Genomic DNA, 21,570 nt, shown 5'->3' on the forward strand with positions numbered 1-21,570 from the left:
CGAGGGATAGCTCCTTTTGGACTTCTTATGGATCAATAATGGTAAAGCCGCAGGCAAGTCTAAGAAGACTCCATTATTAAGAGAAAAGCTCTCGAGGTGTGCACCATATCTCACATAGTGGGCTCAACAAAATCGATAATAGATCCCAACTTCACTTACCCTAATATAATTAACAAAATCAACCATTAATAGGATACTTAAGGACCTCTCTTCTTAAGCAAGAAAAGAGAAACCAAATGCTCTGATACCAATGTAATGAAAATGGCCTATGAACTTTGAGAATAGCGGAATTAAGAGAATTAGAGTGAGTATTTTTGTGAGATTACTTTGAGAACTTGGAGAGTGAAGTTAATTAATGGTAGAAACATAAACATAGTACTTAATTAACTTGGCATGAACAATACTTTTTCTAGAGAGGGAGTATTAGAGAACATGACAATAGATGAGGACCGGATTTACTTGGAGCTGGTCCCCCCTCCAAAAGGCATTTGTATTTTAGATTCTCCCATCAAGAGAGACTTTGTTACAATACAATCTTTGTGTTCCTTGTGACCTTGGTGATGCTATGAAGATGGAAAGATTCATGCATCACGAGCTTAACATAAACTTTGCAAAAATCATTAACTATCCCAAGCCTCAATCCCAAGGCCTCAAACACCTTCGAAGGTGGAGAGAGCTAGCGGGGAATGAGGATAGGGAAGAGGAAGAAGAAACATTCCATAGGAGAAAGAATAGTTCCTCACTTATCATCACTCTTCTTGCTTAGCATATCATAATAGCATAGTAATGAAGATGAAGAAGATGGCAAGCTTAAGCATTGAAGCATGGCTCTTGGTTGGATTTGCATTCCGTAGCCAAGAGTGTTGGTGTAGGCTCTCCACTTCTCAACAAACTTGGAGAAGGAGATGGAGCTCTTGCATTTTGCACTCCACACAATGAGAGAATGTATGTGTGTGTGTGTGTATGTGTGTGGGAGAGTATACCCCCCCCCCCCCCCCCCCCCCCCCTCTCATGCTTAGTCCACACCTCTCTCTCTCTCTCTCTCTCTCTCTCTCTCTCTCTCTCTCTCTCTCTCTCTCTCTCATTATTTTATTATTTCCTTTGGACATGTGTCCTCTTTTTCCTCTTTTGAGAGAAAGAACTCAATTATTTATTTTTATGTATCTAAATTCTCATTGGATCCTTTTAAAACCTAACCAATAGCATTCAAGCACATCATGAGGACCACATGTGGAGGATCATTTGAACTTATGTCTTTTATGCTTATTAAGTCATTTTGTTGAATGGAATACTTCAAGGACTTATTCAATCAAGCAAACATGTGTCTTTTATGCTTCTTAAGTCATTTGTTTTGAATTGAATACTTCGAGTCTTAGTCAATCAAGCATGGAAGTTCATGCCTCTTGAGAACTTATCTTTGAATTTAACATTTCAAAAACCTTAGTCATTTAAGCGTAAAAATCACCTCAAGCTTTGGGCAAGGTTCCCACAACCACTTTAAGCGTCTTAGCACCTCATGTTTGGTACGATTCCCACCTCGAGGTTATCCCTAGCTTGTGTAAGGTCAAAGGACTTTTTAACACTAATTTTTGGAGGTCTTTAATGAAGATAACCCTAAGGTCTTTTAAGCTCCATTAGGTAGCATTGCTCTTTGATAGACCATCTCTCATTTGGACCCCTTTACCATTGGCCCCGTGTTGAGATAGATCCATAAGCACATTTCTATATTCTAACCCTTGTTCCTGTTGTTTATTATCCCACATTAAATGATCAGTTTAATATGAGAAAATCATTTGGGTTAGTTAGATATTAGATTTTATGACAATAACTCTAGACATGCATGGGTGTATCCACTTAAAGATAAGTCCGAAGTGTTTATGTGCTTCAGACAAGTTTCGGCTATAGCTGAAAATGTCTCTAAATGTACTATGGACACCTCCGTCGGATCAAGGAGGGAAGTATATATCTCATGAGTTTAATGCATTTCTGGATATTCGCGAGATAAAACACCAGTAAACAATGCATCTCAGCAAAATGGTGTTGCTGAAGGGAAAAATAGGTCGCTTACCAAAATAACACGATGTAAGGTCAAAAGTAAAGCTTTGCCACATTTTTTTTGACTTGAGGCTATCATGTATGCTACTTATGTACTTCACAAGTGTCCTACGAAAGTTTTGCAGTTTATGACTCCTTATGAAGCATGGCATGATAAAAAGCCATATGTTGATCACATGCACGTTTTTGGTTGTTTGGCTTGTGCTTTAGTGTTGCAAACGTAGCACATAACATTTGATGATAAGGCTATCAAATGCATTTTTATTGGTTACAGTACTGAAAGTAAAGGTTACATGTTGTATCATTCACAAAAAAAACGTATCTTGGTTTCATGAGATATGTTTATGGAAGATTCATTTCAGCCCTCAATTGTCATGTACTAGAGACAATAGTGTAAGATCACAGGACATTTATGACAGTTTGTTGCCTCTTTTCATTGGTGGAAACTTGAATGTAAATTCCAATGAGGTGAATGTACATCCTATGGGGTTTTAGAAAATGCTATGGATCAGCCTATTACTTATGTAGATGTACATGATGTACTTGATGTGGAAAGGATTGAGAATGAGTAGGCTAGAGGTATGCCAAAATAGCTGGTGCATACTTTGCGTAGCAGTGTTGGATGCACCTTTGTCTAGTCGTACTTGTTCAGGTTCTCATCATGCATCTTATGCATCAGATTGTTATGCTTTGATTGTTTCCAGCTTATGTGATATAGAGGAACCTCTGTCTTTTGATGAAGCAAAAAAACCTAAAAATTGGATGGTTGCCATGCAATCAGAATATGATGCACTTATAGAAAATGACACATGAAATTTATGTGATTTGCCTTCTGGTAAAAAGGTGAAGTGGGTTTATAAGTTGAAACGTAAGCCGGATGGTGAGATTGATCGTTCTAAGGCTCAACTTGTTGAAAAAGTTATGCACAACAGAAAGGCATAGATTATGAAGAGACTTTTGCTCCCACTTATCATATGACTATTGTGCGTTTTTTGGATGGGATGTACATCAATCAGATATTATTACTGTTTTCTTGAATGGTGATATATTTGAGGAAGTTTATGTGATGTAGCCTTGCAATTTTGTCATAAAAGTACAAGAAGATAAAGTATGCAAGTGTAAGAAAGCTTTGTATGGATTGAAGCAATCTCCTTGTGCTTGGTATGAGAAATTTGACACTCAATTGGTTAAATGAGGCTTTCATAATAGTCCAACAGAAAGTACTTTGTATGTAAAGCGTCAAGGTGATGTACTTCTCATCGTCGTTCTTTACCTTGATGATTTGTTGATCACTGAACCGAATGAGACACATATTGCTAAATTTAAGGCTGATTTGAATGTTACTTTCAAGATGAAAGATTTGGGATTGTTACATCATTTCTTGGGCATACAATTTAAGCAGTGTGATGGTGGTTTTGCCTTGTGTCAAACAAGCTATATAGAGACATTGTTGTGTAAGTTTGGACTTGAGGATTGCAAACTCCCATGGAAACAGGTTTGTAATTGGGTCTTCATGATGCTAGTAATCTTGTCGTTGTCACTCTTTACCAAACTGATGTTGGATGCCTTATTTATGTATGCAACACGAGGCCTGATATTCACTTTGTAGTCTCACAAATAAGAAAATTTATGCATAGCCAAGGATTTGTCAAGAGGATTTTTTGCTACTTGAGTAGCACTTTGCATCTTGGCTTGTTTTATGCCAAGGGGGGATCATTGCTGCCAGATTTCTATGCTTTTTTGGACTCAAATTGGGCTGGTTGTTTTGACAAGTGAGTGTCCACAAGTAGTTTTTTTTTCATGCTCAATAGTTCATGCATATCATGGTTTAGCAAGAAGCAACCTACTATGGAAACTTCCAGTTGTGAGGATGAGTATATGACAATCTTCATAACTACGGTTAAAGTGTGTATGGCTCAGATGCCTTATGGCTAATTTGGGTGTTGGATAGGACATTGCCAACATCATCTACATTAACAGTCAGAGCATATTGGTGGTTGCGAAGAACCCAATTTTTCATTCTCACAAAAAGTACATTGAGATGCATTATCTCTATGTCATGGAGAGACTCTCACCACGAGAGATCAACTTGGCTTATGTGCCAACGTAGGACAACTTTGCATATCTATTCACAAAGGAATTGCCTCATGAGAATTTCAAATCTTTTCACAAAGCTTGGGCTTACTCTCCTTTGCGGATTGATCATGCACTTAGGGCATGGTACTTCCCTATACACTATACGCTAGTTCTCGTTCACCGTATCACTCCTAGAGGGGATTTGTTACCATACATATGTGGTAGTGATGTGTGAATATACACTTAGAAACGTCTTGGCCTTTTTTTCCTTACTAGGAGTTTGTTTTCTCCGTGCACTGTATATACGCCCATCACTCTAGGAATAAGTCATCTTTTCATTGTGCACTAAGCAATACTGCTCTGTATTGTGTGCCTTGAGCTTCTTTATCTTCTCCAAGTTGTGTGTGTTTTTCCTTGTAACCCTATTTCCAACATTTTTTTTTAGAAAGTTGATTTTACACTTTAAGCTCAAATAAATAGATCTAAGAAAATGAATATGGTTCAAAGAGATTGAACTTACGAATTAAAAGAGGGGATAAAATATTGGCAAAACTACAAAAGTATCAAGAGATAGAGAAAGAGAGAGCTTAAGCTCTTGCAAGCGTGAGCGCACACACGCACACAAAGATAGAGGCAAAAGACTGTACTTCTTCTTCTTCACTAACTCAAAATAAGAGGTCTACAAAACATAAGAAAAAATACAGCATAAAAGGGAACTAGTGCAACAGTCTAGTGAAAATAGCTAGTGAGTGAGGTGAGTAAAAAAATGTGTCATCACTCTAGTAGGCGGACCAACTTGATGTTGTACAATTGTGGTATCACTGGCCAAGATATGCGTATCCACCTACGCGCACCAGTGATGATGACTATCGGTGACCGTAATCTTGGAGTCGTACGTGTTGAGCTTGACATCTCAACACTCCCCCTCAAGCCCAACTCCATCTCTCGTATGCAAAGCATCGCTCGAAATTGTTGTAGCTTCTCCACTCCAAAGTCCTTCGTTAAGATATCTACAACCTGCTCATCCATCGCCACATACTCAAGATCGATGTCGCCTGTTAAGCACCTCTCTCTAATGAACTGATAGTGTACCTCAATGTGCTTCTTCCTGGCATGAAACTCTGGGTTTCGTGCCAACTCTATATTACTAAGGTTGTCACAATAGATGAAAATCGCCTTCTGTACATTTACTTCAAAGTCGTTGAGTGGCATAAAATGGTAACCATCTTTTTGCAACATTTTTCAGCCTACTCAATGTCCTCTTCCTCATATGTGTATATATTTTTCTACACTATTAAGTTATCTAGAGTAAATTCCCCCTCTTCGTTTAACCTTTGTGGCGACACATACATTGTACTCTTCCCAAAAATGTCACCTTAGTCATATATTTATATTACCACCCTTTTCCTTTTTGCTTTGTAAATAAAAGTAAGCATACAATAACCAACTATCTACCCCCCAACTTTCTTACCTCTTATGAATTAGTAGTAGAAAAATAATATATCTATCTTTCTTACCATGGAAATCAGCTCTCCACTTGTCTTTACCAAAGATTATGGTCCATCTCTACAAGTCTTCTATGCCCCCTACATAGGTGGCCCAATATCTCTTAAGAATATACATATAGTTTTTCTCCTTTCAAAAAGACTCCAATTGTATATTATTTTCACAAGCAAATAATATTGGTCCCTCCTCTATTTGTTTAAGCATCATAGTCTTTTGAAAAAGCATGATTCCCCTTGGATGCATACAAGCAAAGGGCCCATACAAGAAGACTTGGAAGCAAAAGGTTCCCTAGCCTAGTGTGGACCTTCCAAACCGAATTCCTTGGTTCATGGGCGTGAAGAATAGTCCAAATTCATATCAAACATGTTGAGGAGGTCAAATTTTCCTTTTGAAGCATTTCATTCCGAGCTACAGGTAAAAATTTATGGTCAAAATAGTGTAAATCTGTCAGATTCGCAGCAAAAGGAAACTGTAAATCAAGTAAATCAAGAGGGTGAGATCTTATTTTTCCCCTACTCATCTTCTAGAAGAGCAATGAGTGTTCAAGGTCACTTGTATGTGATGGGACCAACCTAAAGATGCTTTCTAAATGCCAAGACAGACAAGTTGAGATACCCCGCAGGAGCCACCCGTAGGGCCTCATGGTGGGGCCTACCTATATTATGCACCCCTATGGATCCTTCACGGTCTAAAATGATATTTTTGGTGAATAAATAGTCCCTTTTATGTCCAATATTCAATGAGTGGTCAAAGGACACTTAATTAGGGCTAATCACCTACCCTAATTAAGTGTACCATAATCCCACTCCTACACAACTATAAATAGCCCCCCTTGGAGAGACTCAAGGACACACACCTATATTTTCAACTTCATGATGTTTCTTGATCAATAGTAGAGAAAACCCCAACTCTCCCTCTTTCACATCCTCCCTCCTAACCCTCCTCTTTGGAGGAAGTGCAACTCTATCCTCCGCTCTTTCTATTCTACAATCTCTTACTCCATCAACCCAATAAATCATTTGTAGCCCCTCAATAACTTGTAAATACATCATGATCTCTCTCATGGTTATGTTAATGATCATTAAATCATCTTCAAAACTTTCAAGTGTCGCAATTCGTGATGGTTAGCCAGCATCTGTCCTCCCCTTAAAAGGTGTGCGAGAAATCAAGTAAGTGTTCTATTCTCAATTTACCATTGGTTTGTTTCTCCACACTTATTCAATTGGTCTAAAGAAAATTCTCACTCCAACTCTCTTTTGCTTCATTACATATGCATGTGACTACCTCTCCTGGTGATTTTATTTGCAATGGCATTGCATAGATGGAGTCTTGAGCTCTCTATGCAAAGTGTGTTAGTTCGATGTAGGTGATTCTCTTGTGTGTTTTTTGAGAGGCAGGTCTTGTGTGCATGATTTTTTGATGAGTCCTTGAGAGAAGAGGAGTTTGGATGTATCATGGGTATTTTTATGGGGAGAAGGTGAATGCTATTCCACAAATTGCATATTTACATTTGATACACGGCATTGGGTTGCACAATCATTGATGGTGTCAACTGTCCAAAGTGTACATAGAGTAAGGGTTCTCAAAGTGTGTTGCTTGAGTGGGTGAGTGCAAATGTTATTTTGATTGGTTTCCTTCTCCACTCCCAAAAGAAGGTGGTGCCCCAAGTAGTGTGCGTACCTCTTTATGGACATTTTGTGAGGGTAGGCCCATTGGTTTGGGTTTAGAGGCCCCATTTCAAAAAGCTCACCCTCATAAAGTGGTGCCCCCACGGAGGAACATATTTCCAAGTTACCTTCAAATTTTTTAGTGATGAACAATGGAGTTCCCATCTATCCATTTCATTTTGCACAACGCATTAGAGTAAATGTTCACATAGATAGAAAAGTCTTTTTCCAGCAACGCATTGTTTTTATGTTTGGTGCAGAAATACTTAGAGAAATACTGGCATCACCCAATCCAATTATACTTCCAATCATCAATTATGAAACTTCTTTTGATGTTCACATTTTCATTTTGTTTTAAATGCAAGAACAAGGAGTGGTGAAGGGGTGCTCAAGGGCCATATGAAGGAACGAGGTCTTCAAACCAACAACGAGGAGTAGCACTAAATCACGATCAAAACAATGAACCTTTTAGGCCTATTTCTCGACAATCCATTCATATAATCATTGCAACTAAGTTTAGGTTTCAATCTATCATAAGGAGGATATTTGGATCCACTCGCCTCAATGAAATCAATGCTTTAATTAATCCATTTATTCTACCTATGATAAAGTACGAATTAACAATGGATGTGTACATCTTCATTTTAATGTAATCAGATTTATAGTGTCAACAATCTTGTGCGGCCCGTAAGAGAAAAGTTTCTTTTAAAAAAAGAAATTTCAAAAAGTCTAAACAAAATGTCAAGTTCTTTTCCCACGTTCTATGCAAGAAGTGGGGAAGATGCGCAAGAGTTTCTTGACAACTTGGAGATGGCACATCTCATATACGGGAGAGATGAAGAGGAAGTAAAGCTACGAGCCTTCCCGTTGGTTCTAAAAGCAGAAGCTAAAGCATGGTATGAGACCTTGCAACCCCAAATCAAGTCCAACTAGGAGAGACTGCGAGCAAGCTTCCTCTCCATTCGGGCAAGGTGATACTTCTGAAGGACTATGGAAATGTCTCATTGGACATAAGCAGGTATCACTTGAAGACTATCCCTCTTATGAAGCAACCTTTGTCAATCTATGGGGTAGGTGGGAGGCTACATTAGAAAATCATGGTGGTGCACCTAAATTTCTAAAAAAAGAGAGATTCATGGTTGGCTTGTATCCACTTTTAAAGGATAAAGTAGATCTAAAATTCCCATCCACCTTCGAAGAAGCACATGAGGTAGCCATCATCAAGTTTAGAAAACTACACTTCCAAGCACATAGAGCAAGGGGTTTGAATGAAGTGAGTGAGAGGGAGTCTTCACAAACCATGGAAGCACCAATTAGGGCCCCTCTTGCACAATCTTCACAAATAGGAGATAACTCTCAACAAGAGGTTTTACAAAGGCTAACTCAACAGCTTGAGAACCTCACTCTGAATCTAGTACAAGACCTACCTCAACAACAACAACCAAGAGAAGGGAATCGCAATCAACGAAGACAAGATCAAGATTTGCGATGTTGGAATTGCAATGAAATGGGCCATGGCATGTACAATTGTCCACATCCAAGGCGACTTTCGGGAGACGTATATCCCCCCGGACCGCCTCCTCTCACTGTGTAGCAAGAACTAGCTCAGGGCCCACAAATCCTTCGTCGACCACCACCACCAGCAAATATACCTTCCATCCCACATGAGGAGGAAGAAAGAGGAGTCAACATCATCAAGCTAGAAGAGGTAATAGATGAGCATACTCTAAACTTTGATGTTATGCCGGCAGAAAAACGCACAAGAGCACATGATAAGGATGAAGACATGAGAAGTGAAGGAACAAATTCAGCCAGAAGGGACAAGAAGAAGAAGTCAAAGATGGAAGAAGCTGAAAGTAGCAGGAAGAAAAGATCAAGGCGAAGGGAAATTGGTATCAACGAATTCCCATTGGGAAAGGAGCTAGAGCCCTACAACATCCTGGAGGATTTACAAACCCAAAAGCCAAACATTTCATGGCCTCAACTTCTACACCTATCAGCCAAAGTAAGAAGGCAATGGTCAAAGTTGGTAAGTACAAGAATTCCAAAAAAGAAAGCAAATCTTTCCATTAAGGTTGTGGCCTCAAAGCTACAAAAAGATGTGGAACCCATTGTGGATGCTTACATAAGGGGTAAAAAGGTGTCTAATGTATATGTTGATGGTGGAGCTCAAATGTGTGTGATCACGGAAAAATCAATGAGCAGGTTAGGGCTTGAAATTACAAAGTCCTCTAATTGTCAAGCTAGGCTAGCCAACAACTCAAGTGTGAAGTGTTTGGGGATCATTGAAAATGTAAAAGTCTCTATATGTAACATAGATGCACGAGTGGATATATATGTCATGCCAGCTAAGGGGGAGGTCTATCCCATCATCCTAGGGAGGCCTTGGCTCATTGCTGTGAATGCAGATCAAAAATGGGGAAGTGGTCGTTTGATTCTTAAGAAGGGTCAACCGGTGGTGTATGATTGGCGAGAAGGAAAGCAACTAAATATCAACTATGAAACCACGGCAGATGAAGAGAGCGAGGAGGAGAGTCCTTACTCAAGTGATAAGGAAGCATCAACTAGTGCATCAACCAGTGAAGAGGAGTTTTCTTTGGAGGTAATGGGAATTGTATTCAACGCCAACACCCAAGATGTTTCTGTAGAAGAAACGCCAATAGACAATCACACATGAGGGGATGAAAGATGCCACCACCTTAAAGAAGGATTTGAGAAGATGCTTGCAAAAGATCTTACTTGTGAGGAGAAGAGGTCCTACATCAATATGTTAAGGAGGTATCCCAATTTGTTTATCACTGACTACTCACAAATAAGAGGTGTAGATGTAATAGAGCATCGAATTGAATTGAAACCAGGGACCAAACCCGTGGCTCAAAAGTTAAGGCGACTAGGATCTGTGCAACAAAAGGCTCTCCTACAAGAAGTGAATCGACTCTTGAAGGCTGGCTTCATCTATCTAGTATCCAACTCCGAATGGGTATCACCTATTGTAGTCACTCCTAAGAAGAATGGTAAGTGGAGGGTCTGCGTGGATTACAAACCCCTCAACGCTGCGACAAAGAGGGACCATTTCCCTCTCCCTTTCCAAGATGAAATTTTGAATGAAGTAGCAGGTCACGAATGCTACACTGTGTGTGATGGGTATTCAGGATATTTTCAAATTAGAATAGCAGAAGAGGACCAACCAAAACCACCTTCATCACACCTTGGGGATGTTTTGCATTCAGAGTAATGCCTTTTGAGCTCAACAATGCTCCTAACACCTTTATGAGATTCACAATATTTGTATTTCAGCCATTCTTTGGAAAATCTATAAGAGTCTTTATGGATGATTTCTATATTTATAGTTGTAGATCACTTCACTGCCAAAGGGTTGAAGAGAGGCTTAAGAGGCTCCATCAATTTGGGGGACAACTCAACCCAGAGAAGTGTCATATCGGTGAATCTCAGGTGGTTTTGCTAGGCCATGTGGTTTCTTCACAAGGAATTCAAGTGGATCCCTCTAAAGTAGAGGCCCTTTTGTCATTATCTCCACCAACAACAACTAAGGAGCTAATGACCTTCAACCACAAAGTGAGGTACATGTCTCGCTTCATCCATCTCCTAGCACAAGCCATCGCCCCTTTGCATAGGTTGGCAAGCCAATCTACATTTGAATGGGGGAGGGAACATGCAAAATGTTTTGAGGAAGTGAAGGGCATTCTTAGCTCTCTCTCCCAATCCTAATGCCACCAGATCCAAAGGAGACCTACTATGTCACTCCAAGTGTAGGTTTCGAAGCAATTGGTGTTTTTTTGATGCAAAAAGATCCTAAAACATCATACATGAGGCCGATCTATTTTGCAAGCAAGGTGATGACTCCGGCCGAGAAGGGATACACTGAAATGGAGAAAGTGGTCTTTGCAATCTTGTTTGCGGTAAGGAAGTTTCGATCGTATCTTCTCCCTATGCCATTTGTTTTTCTCACCTTAGAGCACAATCTACCATATGTAGTACAACACATGAGCCTCTCATCTAGAATAGCAAAGTGGGTGCTTGAACTCCAAGAATTTGAATACACTTTCCTTGTAGAAGATAGCACAAGAGCAAGACTTGCAGACATTCTCACCTACAAAGTGAGAGAAAGGGAAGGATCACGACTACAAAGAGAGGAAGGCTCAAAACAGTTCAAAGTGAAGGAGATTGATAATGCCCATACTTTATGCTTTGACGAAGCTTATCAATGCCAACAAGACAAAGCAGCAGGGGGGATCATCATTTTGAGCCCACAAAAGGAGGTAATGGTTAGAAAAGGTATCACTCTACCCAATGTTCACTCTAATAATGAGGCTGAGGATGCTGCTCTAACCCTTGGGTTAGAAGAATGCAAAGAATTAGGCATACAAAGACTTATTATAAAAGGTGATTCTTTGCTAGTGGTCAGGCAAATCCAAGGGACTTGGAGGTGCAAGAATCGTACATTGTTTGAGTGGCTTAGTAGTGTAAGAGCTTTGATGAAGGGTTTTAAAGCAACACAGGTACAACACATTGTGAGAACTCATAACAAGGAAGCAGACTTACTCGCAAATGAAAAGCTTCAAATGGCGGTAGGAGGTGTGAAACTATATGAACCCAAATATCAAGGTCAAGAGGAGCTAAAAGACATTATCTTCTTTCTACAAGCAAGTGAGTGTCCCAAACACTAGACAAGGTGCAAAGACATAGACTAGTTAAGAAGGCCACACCTTACCAGTTGATCGGGGATGATTTATATCACAAAGGGAAAGATTTGGTCTTGAGGAGAGTACCAGGCGTGCAAGAGATAGAGAAAATTATTCTTTCATGTCATGATGATGTCTATGGTGGTCACTTTTCTCAAGATATTACAAGTAGGAAGATTTTACAAGCAGGGTTTATTTGGCCGAGCTTACATCGTGATGTCCAATATTGGTGTAAGGCATGTAAGCCATGCCAAATTGCTGGGGATAGACGACTAACATATGAGCCTCGAGTCCCAATAATATCTTATGGCCCTTTTGAAAAGTGGGGTGTGGATGCAATAGGTCCCCTACCTCGTACTTCTACAGGGAAGGTTTTCATCATCATGGGTGTTGACTACATGACACGATGGGCGGAAGCAACAAGCACAACCCGAATCACAGCTGAAGAGGTATCAAAGTTTATTTTTTATCATATTTGTAGTAGGTTTGGAACACCCCTAGAAATCTTATCAAATCGAGGCCCGGGTTTTAGGGCTAACCTTCTGAATGATCTCTTGAGGAGGTTAAAAGTGAAACACCTGCATTCCACACCCTACTATCCTCAATGCAATGGATTGGTGGAAAGAGTGAATGGAATGACATGTAAGATCATTTCTAAGTAGGTTGTGGACCGGCCTAATGATTGGGATTGCCATTTGACGGCTGCTCTTTGGGCGTATAGGACATCTTTCAAGGTATCTACCCAATTCACCCCTTTTCATCTAGTTTATGGACAGGAGGCACTTCTCCCCATTGCGGTAGAGCTCTCAAGCTTGCGCGTTCTTGCAAGAGTGGAAAAAAAACCAAAAGAGGTTCTACATGAAAGGATCTTAGATCTCCAACGACTTGAGCTAGATAGAGAAGAGTCCATTGATCACTACATCACCAAAGTGACAAGCCAAAGGGACAAAATCAACAAGAAGCTCAAGGGGAAAGGATTGAAGGAAGGTATGTTGGTTCTTCGCTATGATAACCGACTTGATACTCAATTTGACAAAAAGTTTTTGCAAAGATGGGAGGGACCTTTCATGATAAAAACAAAGTTTGGGAATGGTAGTTATAGATTAGCAAATTTATCAGGAAAACTCCACAAGACTAGAGTCAATGGATGGAGATTAAAGCCCTACTTTCAACGTATCAATCTGTTGATAGGCAGTCATCTGCCTACATCGTCTAAGCTCCAAATTGGCATGGCTCCCTTCGGCTTGGCAAATGCTCCACCTATTTTTAAAGCTTTGATGTGCAAAGAAGAACCAGCCTTGGAATCTGAACATACCCAAGGCAACCCTCCCATCTCCGATTTATGGGATTGAGGTAATGAAAAGCAGGTCTAATGGAGTAAAAGAGTGCATGACACTCCTCCTATTGAAAAAAAAAAGTAGAAAAGGAAAAATGACCAAAAAAAGAGAAAAAAAAGAAAGAAAAAGAAGCAACACCGTCCTCCTAAAGATATGAATATCTCTAGGCTTGGGGGAGGGCTAATATGAGTGGCATAAAATGGTAACCATCTTTTTGCAACATTTTTCAGCCTACTCAACATCCTCTTCCTCATATGTCTATATATTTTTCTACGCTATTAAGTTATCTAGAGTAAATTCCCCCTCTTCGTTTAACCTTTGTGGCGACACATACATTGTACTCTTCCCAAAAATGTCACCTTAGTCATATATTTATAGTACCATCCTTTTCCTTTTTGCTTTGTAAATAAAAGTAAGCATACAATAACCAACTATCTACCCCCAAACTTTCTTACCTCTTGTGAATTAGTAGTAGAAAAATAATATATCCATCTTCCATCCCATATAGATAAATTACCATGGAAATCAGCTCTCCACTTGTCTTTACCAAAGATTATGGTCCATCTCTACAAGTCTTCTATGCCCCCTACATAGGTGGCCCAATTTCTCTTAAGAATATACATATAGTTTTTCTCCTTTCAAAAAGACTCCAATTGTATATTCTTTTCACAAGAAAATAATATTGGGCCCTCCTCTATTTGTTTAAGCATCATAGCCTTTTGAAAAAGCATGATTCCCCTTGGATGCATACAAGCAAAGGGCCCATACAAGAAGACTTGGAAGCAAAAGGTTCCCTAGCCTAGTGTGGACCTTCCAAACCGAATTCTTTGGTGCATGGGCGTGAAGAATAGTCCAAATTCATATCAAAGATGTTGAGGAGGTCAAATTTTCCTTTTGAAGCATGTCATTCCGAGCTACAGGTAAAAATTTATGGTCAAAATAGTGTAAATCTGTCAGATTCGCAGCAAAAGGAAACTGTAAATCAAGTAAATCAAGAGGGTGAGATCTTATTTTTCCCCTACTCATCTTCTAGAAGAGCAATGAGTGTTCAAGGTCACTTGTATGTGATGGGACCAACCTAAAGATGCTTTCTAAATGCCAAGACAGACAAGTTGAGATACCCCGCAGGAGCCACCCGTTGGGCCTCATGGTAGGGCCTACCTACATTATGCACCCCTATGGAGCCTTCACGGTCTAAAATGATATTTTTGGTGAATAAATAGTCCCTTTTATGTCCAATATTCAATGAGTGGTCAAAGGACACTTAATTAGGGCTAATCACCTACCCTAATTAAGTGTACCATAATCCCACTCCTACACAACTATAAATAGCCCCCCTTGGAGAGACTCAAGGACACACACCTATATTTTCAACCTCATGATGTTTCTTGATCAATAGTAGAGAAAACCCCAACTCTCCCTCTTTCACATCCTCCCTCCTAACCCTCCTCTTTGGAGGAAGTGCAACTCTATCCTCCACTCTTTCTATTCTACAATCTCTTACTCCATCAACCCAATAAATCATTTGTAGCCCCTCAATAACTTGTAAATACATCATGATCTCTCTCATGGTTATGTTAATGATCATTAAATCATCTTCAAAACTTTCAAGTGTCGCAATTCGTGATGGTTAGCCAGCATCTGTCCTCCCTTTAAAAGGTGTGCGAGAAATCAAGTAAGTGTTCTATTCTCAATTTACCATTGGTTTGTTTCTCCACACTTATTCAATTGGTCTAAAGAAAATTCTCACTCCAACTCTCTTTTGCTTCATTACATATGCATGTGACTACCTCTCCTGGTGATTTTATTTGTCATTATTCAATTGGTCTAAAGAAATTCTCACTCCAACTCTCTTTTGCTTCATTACATATGCATGTGACTACCTCTCCTGGTGATTTTATTTGTCATGGCATTGCATAGATGGAGTCTTGAGCTCTTTATGCAAAGTGTGTTAGTTCGATGTAGATGATTCTCTTGTGTGTTTTTTGAGAGGCAGGCCTTGTGTGCATGATTTTTTGATGAGTCCTTGAGAGAAGAGGAGTTTGGATGTATCATGGGTATTTTTATGGGGAGAAGGTGAATGCTATTCCACAAATTGCATATTTACATTTGATACACGGCATTGGGTTGCACAATCGTTGATGGTGTCAACTGTCCAAAGTGTACATAGAGTAAGGGTTCTCAAAGTGTGTTGCTTGAGTGGGTGAGTGCAAATGTTATTTTGATTGGTTTCCTTCTCCACTCCCAAAAGAAGGTGGTGCCCCAAGTAGTGTGCGTACCTCTTTATGGACATTTTGTGAGGGTAGGCCCATTGGTTTGGGTTTAGAGGCCCCATTTCAAAAAGCTCGCCCTCATCGTGAAGTAGTGATCCCAACCATGCGACTTCACATGCCGCCATTGCAGTACCCTTGTACTCTGTCTCTGTACTCGAAATAGAAACCGTAGGTTGCTTCTTGCTGCTCCATGTGATAGCAACACTCCCAAGTGAAACCATAAATCGATCGGTAGATCTATGATTGTACTACTAGCCCAATCTGCATCTGTGTAGCCATAGAGTTGCAACTCCACACCAGCCCTATAAAAGAGTGCATAATCCAAAGTAGCACTCACATAGCGCAAAGTACGTCTCACCACATCCAAGTGTGGTTTCCTGGGAGATTGTATAAACGCACTCACCAATCCAACTGTGTAGCTCGTGATTTAGTCAAGTAGATCAAGTTGTCCACAATCTTCTTGTACATAGTAACATTCTCAAGCACTTGATCTACATCATTCCCCATCTTCAAATTCTGATTTAAGGTATTACAATTGGATTACAATCAACCATACCATACTTTTTCAACATGTCTAAAGAATATTACCTTTGTGACAATCATAAACCCTCTTATGTGCAAATAATTTCAATGTCCAAGAAATACTGCAAGTCTCCCAAGTTTTTCATCTAAAACTCCTGCATAAGTAGAGCATGTACGTCCTCTACTTCAACCACATTATCACCTCCAACAATCAAATCATCCACATAAATGCATATCATCACAATTCATGCCTCATTCTTTTGCACATATAATGAATGATGTGCATCCGACATCTCAATGCCCAATGAGATGAGGAATGCCACAATCTTCTCATCCCAAGCTCTAGGTGCTTGCTTCAGCCGATACAATGCTTTCTTTAACCTGCATATAAGGTCACGAAGCCTCATATTCGCATAACCTTGTGGCTGCTCCATATACACAACTTTCTCCAAGTCTCCATTCAGAAACACATTCTTTACATCCATTTGCTTAACACCCATTTTAAAGCAACAGCCACTACAATAAACACACGAATGGTAGCCACCTTGGCTAACGGATTGAATGTCTCCTCATAATCAATCCCATAAGTTTGTGCATAACCTTTGGCTACAAGCCTTGCCTTGTACGTGCTCACACTGCCATCAGCATTATGCTTTATTTTGTAAATCCATTTACATCCAATTTCCTTTTTACCTTTTGGTAATGACACCAATTCCCATGTTTCATTTGCATCAAGTGAAACCATCTCTTCATCCATAGCTTCCCGCCATTTTAGCATTAAATCCAATGCATTCCTGCTTACATCCTTATCATGAGGAAAGAATGCTTTGCCTGCTTTTCAAATCGACAAGCTTCACAAACTTTCTACATTTCAACTTTAAATGTTGGCAAATCTGTAACCATCTCTTTAGTTTACATCATCTTCAACTTGTGCAAATTTACATGATAATACGTTTGCGTCAAATCTCTATATATGGAACAATGTTTAAACCTCATGCAAACATGACAGCATTCACCTCGGGCATACTCACATCCAAAATAAACATTTTTTCCATTTTGTTTCCTTGTGCAACCAACATTCCATTCTTCTTATGCTCTTCAACAAAGAAACCATCGGAGTTAAACTGGACCTGCAAACCTTACTCAACCATTTGTCCAACAGATACCAAATTCTTTGTGATGTTGGATACATGCAGTACATCAACCAAGTACTGTACTTTACCATCTGTCATAGACAATGACACATTTCCTGTATGCATAATGGGATGTGTAGTACTTCTTTTAGAGTTGTGCAGTTTCACCGACCAACACTCAGAGAGGGGTCACATTAAAACATGCAAAGATTGCTCAAGCTTGTACATGCCCTAGAGAACCAAGTTACCAGGTCCACAGAGTAGATCGCAAGGTTTTTTGAGAGATCCAACTATGACATGTGCAAACAAGGTAATGGGAGACAGAGCGGGCCGTCTACTATTATGCTATTATGCTGTGGGGATTCCTCAACTTCTACACCCCTAGATCGGTGCCAAATGGAGCTAGCTAGCCGTTTGCATTGATGGTTATACTCCCCTTTACATATAGTTCCACATCCATTAGATTTAGAGTTCCATCCCTCCTCACCCCTCATCTCATCTGTCTATATATTGAATGATGGTGAACCGCCAAAAAATGGCTGGGAGCTCCCTCTATGGCGTCGTTCTTCACCTGCAAATTGCCATTCACACCCACGTCATACTTGTTGCACACAACTTTATTTGGCACCCCTTCAAGCTCTAAACAATGCAGCAGATCCTGTGCAAATCCTCACCCAATTTGGGCTCATTTGAAAAATTGCTAGCTAAAGTACATTCATCCACCTCGCACACTATTTTTGTGCAATACACGATGTATCTGTAGTTTGCTAAGCACTAGTATGTCCATGATGTACTCACATTTTATGGTTTGAGCTTTAGACATCTCTACAAACTTAGGTAGTGTCCATGGATGCAACCGTGCTTGATTGCCAACATTAACTCTTTCAATGAGATTTGAGACTCGGTTACTGAGCCATTGCATATGGTATACACCTTGTATCTTTTTCCTGTTGTTTCATCCATGATACACACAGACATGGACACCAATGTAATTCTTTTGCCTCATGAACAAACATCACCTGTGGCAGAAATCGAAAAATATTTCGATTCCTATTTCCTGCACAAGCAGGCAAAAGAAAACCCCTCAATCATGGGAAAAGAAGGTAGGCATATCCAGCTTAAGAGAAGAGCATACCTCTGATGCTGACATAGGAAGAGGGCCAGGTGAAGAACCCGCATGTGAGAGAGCTAAGGCACAATGGCCCTACCTCATAGTATAATCAGTTTAGGGCTTTCTCCTGCTGCCATGGTTCAACCTTTCAATGCTGCTGTATGTACACAAGGAGTGCTCCAAGCTTTTGTCGAGAATGATAAAAGAACTAGCTGCTCTTCACCTTCATACTTCAAAAGTGATGACAGAAATTGGTATTCATGATCACAATTGCGGGAGTATTTAAATTAGATATAAGCGAAGCATTGAATGGCAATCACAATGTCCCCTGAAAGTGATTGATTATGCACAAGGGAGCCACCTAATCTTTCGTGATCGCTACAAAACACTTTCCATCTCCAAATCAATGACAAAAACTGGTGTAATCAAGGCCACAATTGTTTGTCATGCACCAACATAACAATCCTCATTTGTCTGAGAGGTGTGCTAATCACTGCACATGCAAGGGCCAACTTCTCCAACAGATAACAAAGCACATTACCCTTTGTAGCCTTTCATGCCTTGGCCCTAATTCTCAAGGCTTCAATATCTTTTGCCTTATCTTTCATGCCCGCTGCGGCATAAATATTCCCAAGGAGAATGTAAGATGTCTCATCACTTCTATCCACTTTTACAGCTTGTTCAAAAGCCCATTTCCCCACATTGATGTCTGCCCATTTGTAACAAGCACCTAGTAAGGCATGCCAAATAGCTGTATAATCAGAAGATGGCATTTGCTGGATCAATCTTACTGCCTTTTCTAGGTGCCCTGCTCGTCCAAAAAGGTCAATCATGCAAGTGTAACACTCTATGCTTGGCTCCAAACCATACTTGTTGGTTAAATTTGCGAAAAGAGCTTGGCCCTGTTCTACGAGACCTCGATGACAGCACACATTAAGCACACACGCACATGTAACTGCATTTGGTAGAATGCCCTCGCACTGCATCTGTTCAAAGCAGTTCAGTGCTTGCTCAGCGTCTCCTTCTTGCGCATATCCTAAAATTAGTGCATTCCAAGAGAAAATGTCCCGAGAAGGGAGTTCGACGAGTACCCGTTGTGCCTCGGAAACATCGCCGCACTTGACATACATGTCCACAAGCATACCACTCAGCACAATGTTATTCTGCAACAACCCCTGCCTCAAAATCTTGTCATGGATTTCTTTTCCCTTGTCAATAGCTCTAATTGTGGCACAAGCCTTCAAGGCACTGGCATATGTCACACCATTTGGCTGGACGCCTCCACACTGCATCCTTTCAAGGCAATTCAATGCTTGACGAGCTTCACCTTCTTGTGCATATCCCGCAATCAATGCATTCCAAGAGACAACATCTGAAGAAGGAAGTTCTTCAAGCACCTGTCGTGCTTCTGAAAGAGCTCCACACTTGGCATACATGTCCACAAGAGCATTACCAAGCACAATGCTGTTGTTCCGTAACAACCCCTGTTTTGCAGCCTCTTCATGAATTTGTTTTCCTTGGACAACAGCCCTGACCGTGGCACAAGCTTTTAAAGCACAAACATAAGTCGCTTCATTTGGCAGGAATCCCTCACGTTGCATCTGCTCAAGGCAATTTAGCGCTTTCTCAGCCTCACCTTCTTGCGCATATCCTGCAATCAATGCATTCCAACAGACAACATTGCGAGAAGGAAGTTCCTTGAGCACCCGCCATGCCTCTGAAACGGCTCCACACTTCGCATACATGTCCACAAGGGCACCGCCCAGCACAATGTCATTTTGTAATAATCCCTGCCTTGCAATTTCCTTGTGGATCTGCTTCCCCCTATCAATGGCTTTGATTGCAGCACAAGCTTTTAAGGTGCTAGAAAATGTCACTGAATTTGGAAGTATATCCTCACACTGCATTTCTTCAAGACATTTCAGCGCTAGCTGAGCATCCCCTACTTGGGTGTATCCCGCAATCAATGTATTCCAAGATACGACATCCCGAGAAGGAAGTTTCTCAAGCACCCTTCGAGCCTCTGAAATTGCTTCGCACTTAGCATACATGTCCGCCAGTGCATTACCCAGCACAATATTGTTCTGCAACAACCCTTGTCGAGCAATCTCGTCATGAATTTGTTTCCCCCTGTCAGCAGAGCTTATCATAGCACAAGCTTTTAAGGCACAAAGATACGTCACTGCATTTGGCAGGACGCCCTCACACTGCATTTGTTCATAACAAGCCAAAGCATTTTCCCCTTGCCCCACACGAGAATAGCCTGCTATCAATGCAGTCCAGGTGATGACATCTTTGCTCGTATGTATGTCAAGTAACACTCGCGCCTTCTGAAGTTCACCACATTTTGCATACATAGTCACAAGAGCATCCGAGCACTTTTCGAGCAATCCCCTGTGCACAAGATCATGGTGTATGATGGTGCCCCTCACAAGATCTTTGTTCCGGGTACAAGTCCGGAGGGACGCGATAAAAGAGTCAATTTGGCCAGAGCAAAGAATATTATCGCGTGGCTCACCTGTGGATCCTCGACTTCTGAGATAAACACGAACCGTCGGCCTCTGGACTCTGCATGAATCCCCAATTTGGGCAGTACAATGACAAGTCTCTGTCGCAAATCCTCGACTCCCAGAGATTTCCATGAAGGCCTCAGACCATTGCGACGGATTTCTGCGTCACAAGGCCTTGCTGCTCCACAGCAGCCCTCACTGCAACAGGTTGGTTAAAATCGCGTGATGTCGAGGTAGTTGGTAGTTTAGATGAATGAAATTAGTTCACACTCGTTGAATGAACCCCTGGCCCCAAGAGATGTGTGAGGACAGCAAACTGGCCCATCTTTAAGAGATTCCTTGTCCTAACATACTCCAACACAAGGCAAAACTGTCTCATTTGTGTTGGAGCTATATAGAGAGCTCACACTTATGCTATATATAGCTAGCAGTCCCCACTATATATGTGTACTCAGTGTGTGCTCTCCACATACTTTGGGGCTTGCAATTGTGGAGTCGTCTCTCTCTCTCTCTCTCTCTCTCTCTCTCTCTCTCTCTCATCTGTGGTTTCTCACTCTCGTCTCGGTCTTCCTCCCTCGTCAATAACTTGTTTGAAGCACTTCTTCTTTTGGAAATTGGAATGATTGTCTTGAATACAATTTTTATTGGAGTTTCTTGTGACACAAAACAAAAGGTTG

The 21,570-nt window shown here is 40.7% G+C and overlaps 1 protein-coding gene across 1 annotated transcript; it reads right to left on the minus strand.

Annotated features, from left to right (window-relative positions):
* Positions 1-18,054: 18,054 nt before the first annotated feature.
* LOC147452007 (pentatricopeptide repeat-containing protein At4g13650-like) lies at positions 18,055-21,176 on the minus strand. The gene is made up of 2 exons (XM_086517842.1): positions 18,408-21,176; positions 18,055-18,329 (listed from the first exon to the last, which is right to left on the minus strand). The coding sequence occupies exon 1, from the start codon at positions 21,023-21,025 to the stop codon at positions 18,938-18,940; it is 2,088 nt and encodes a 695-aa protein (XP_086373968.1). The 5' UTR covers positions 21,026-21,176; the 3' UTR covers positions 18,055-18,329; positions 18,408-18,937.
* Positions 21,177-21,570: the final 394 nt, after the last annotated feature.

The sequence above is a fragment of the Adiantum capillus-veneris genome, chromosome 8 (assembly GCF_014529385.1).
Source record: "Adiantum capillus-veneris isolate H3 chromosome 8, ASM1452938v2, whole genome shotgun sequence".
NCBI classification, from domain to species: Eukaryota; Viridiplantae; Streptophyta; class Polypodiopsida; order Polypodiales; family Pteridaceae; genus Adiantum; species Adiantum capillus-veneris.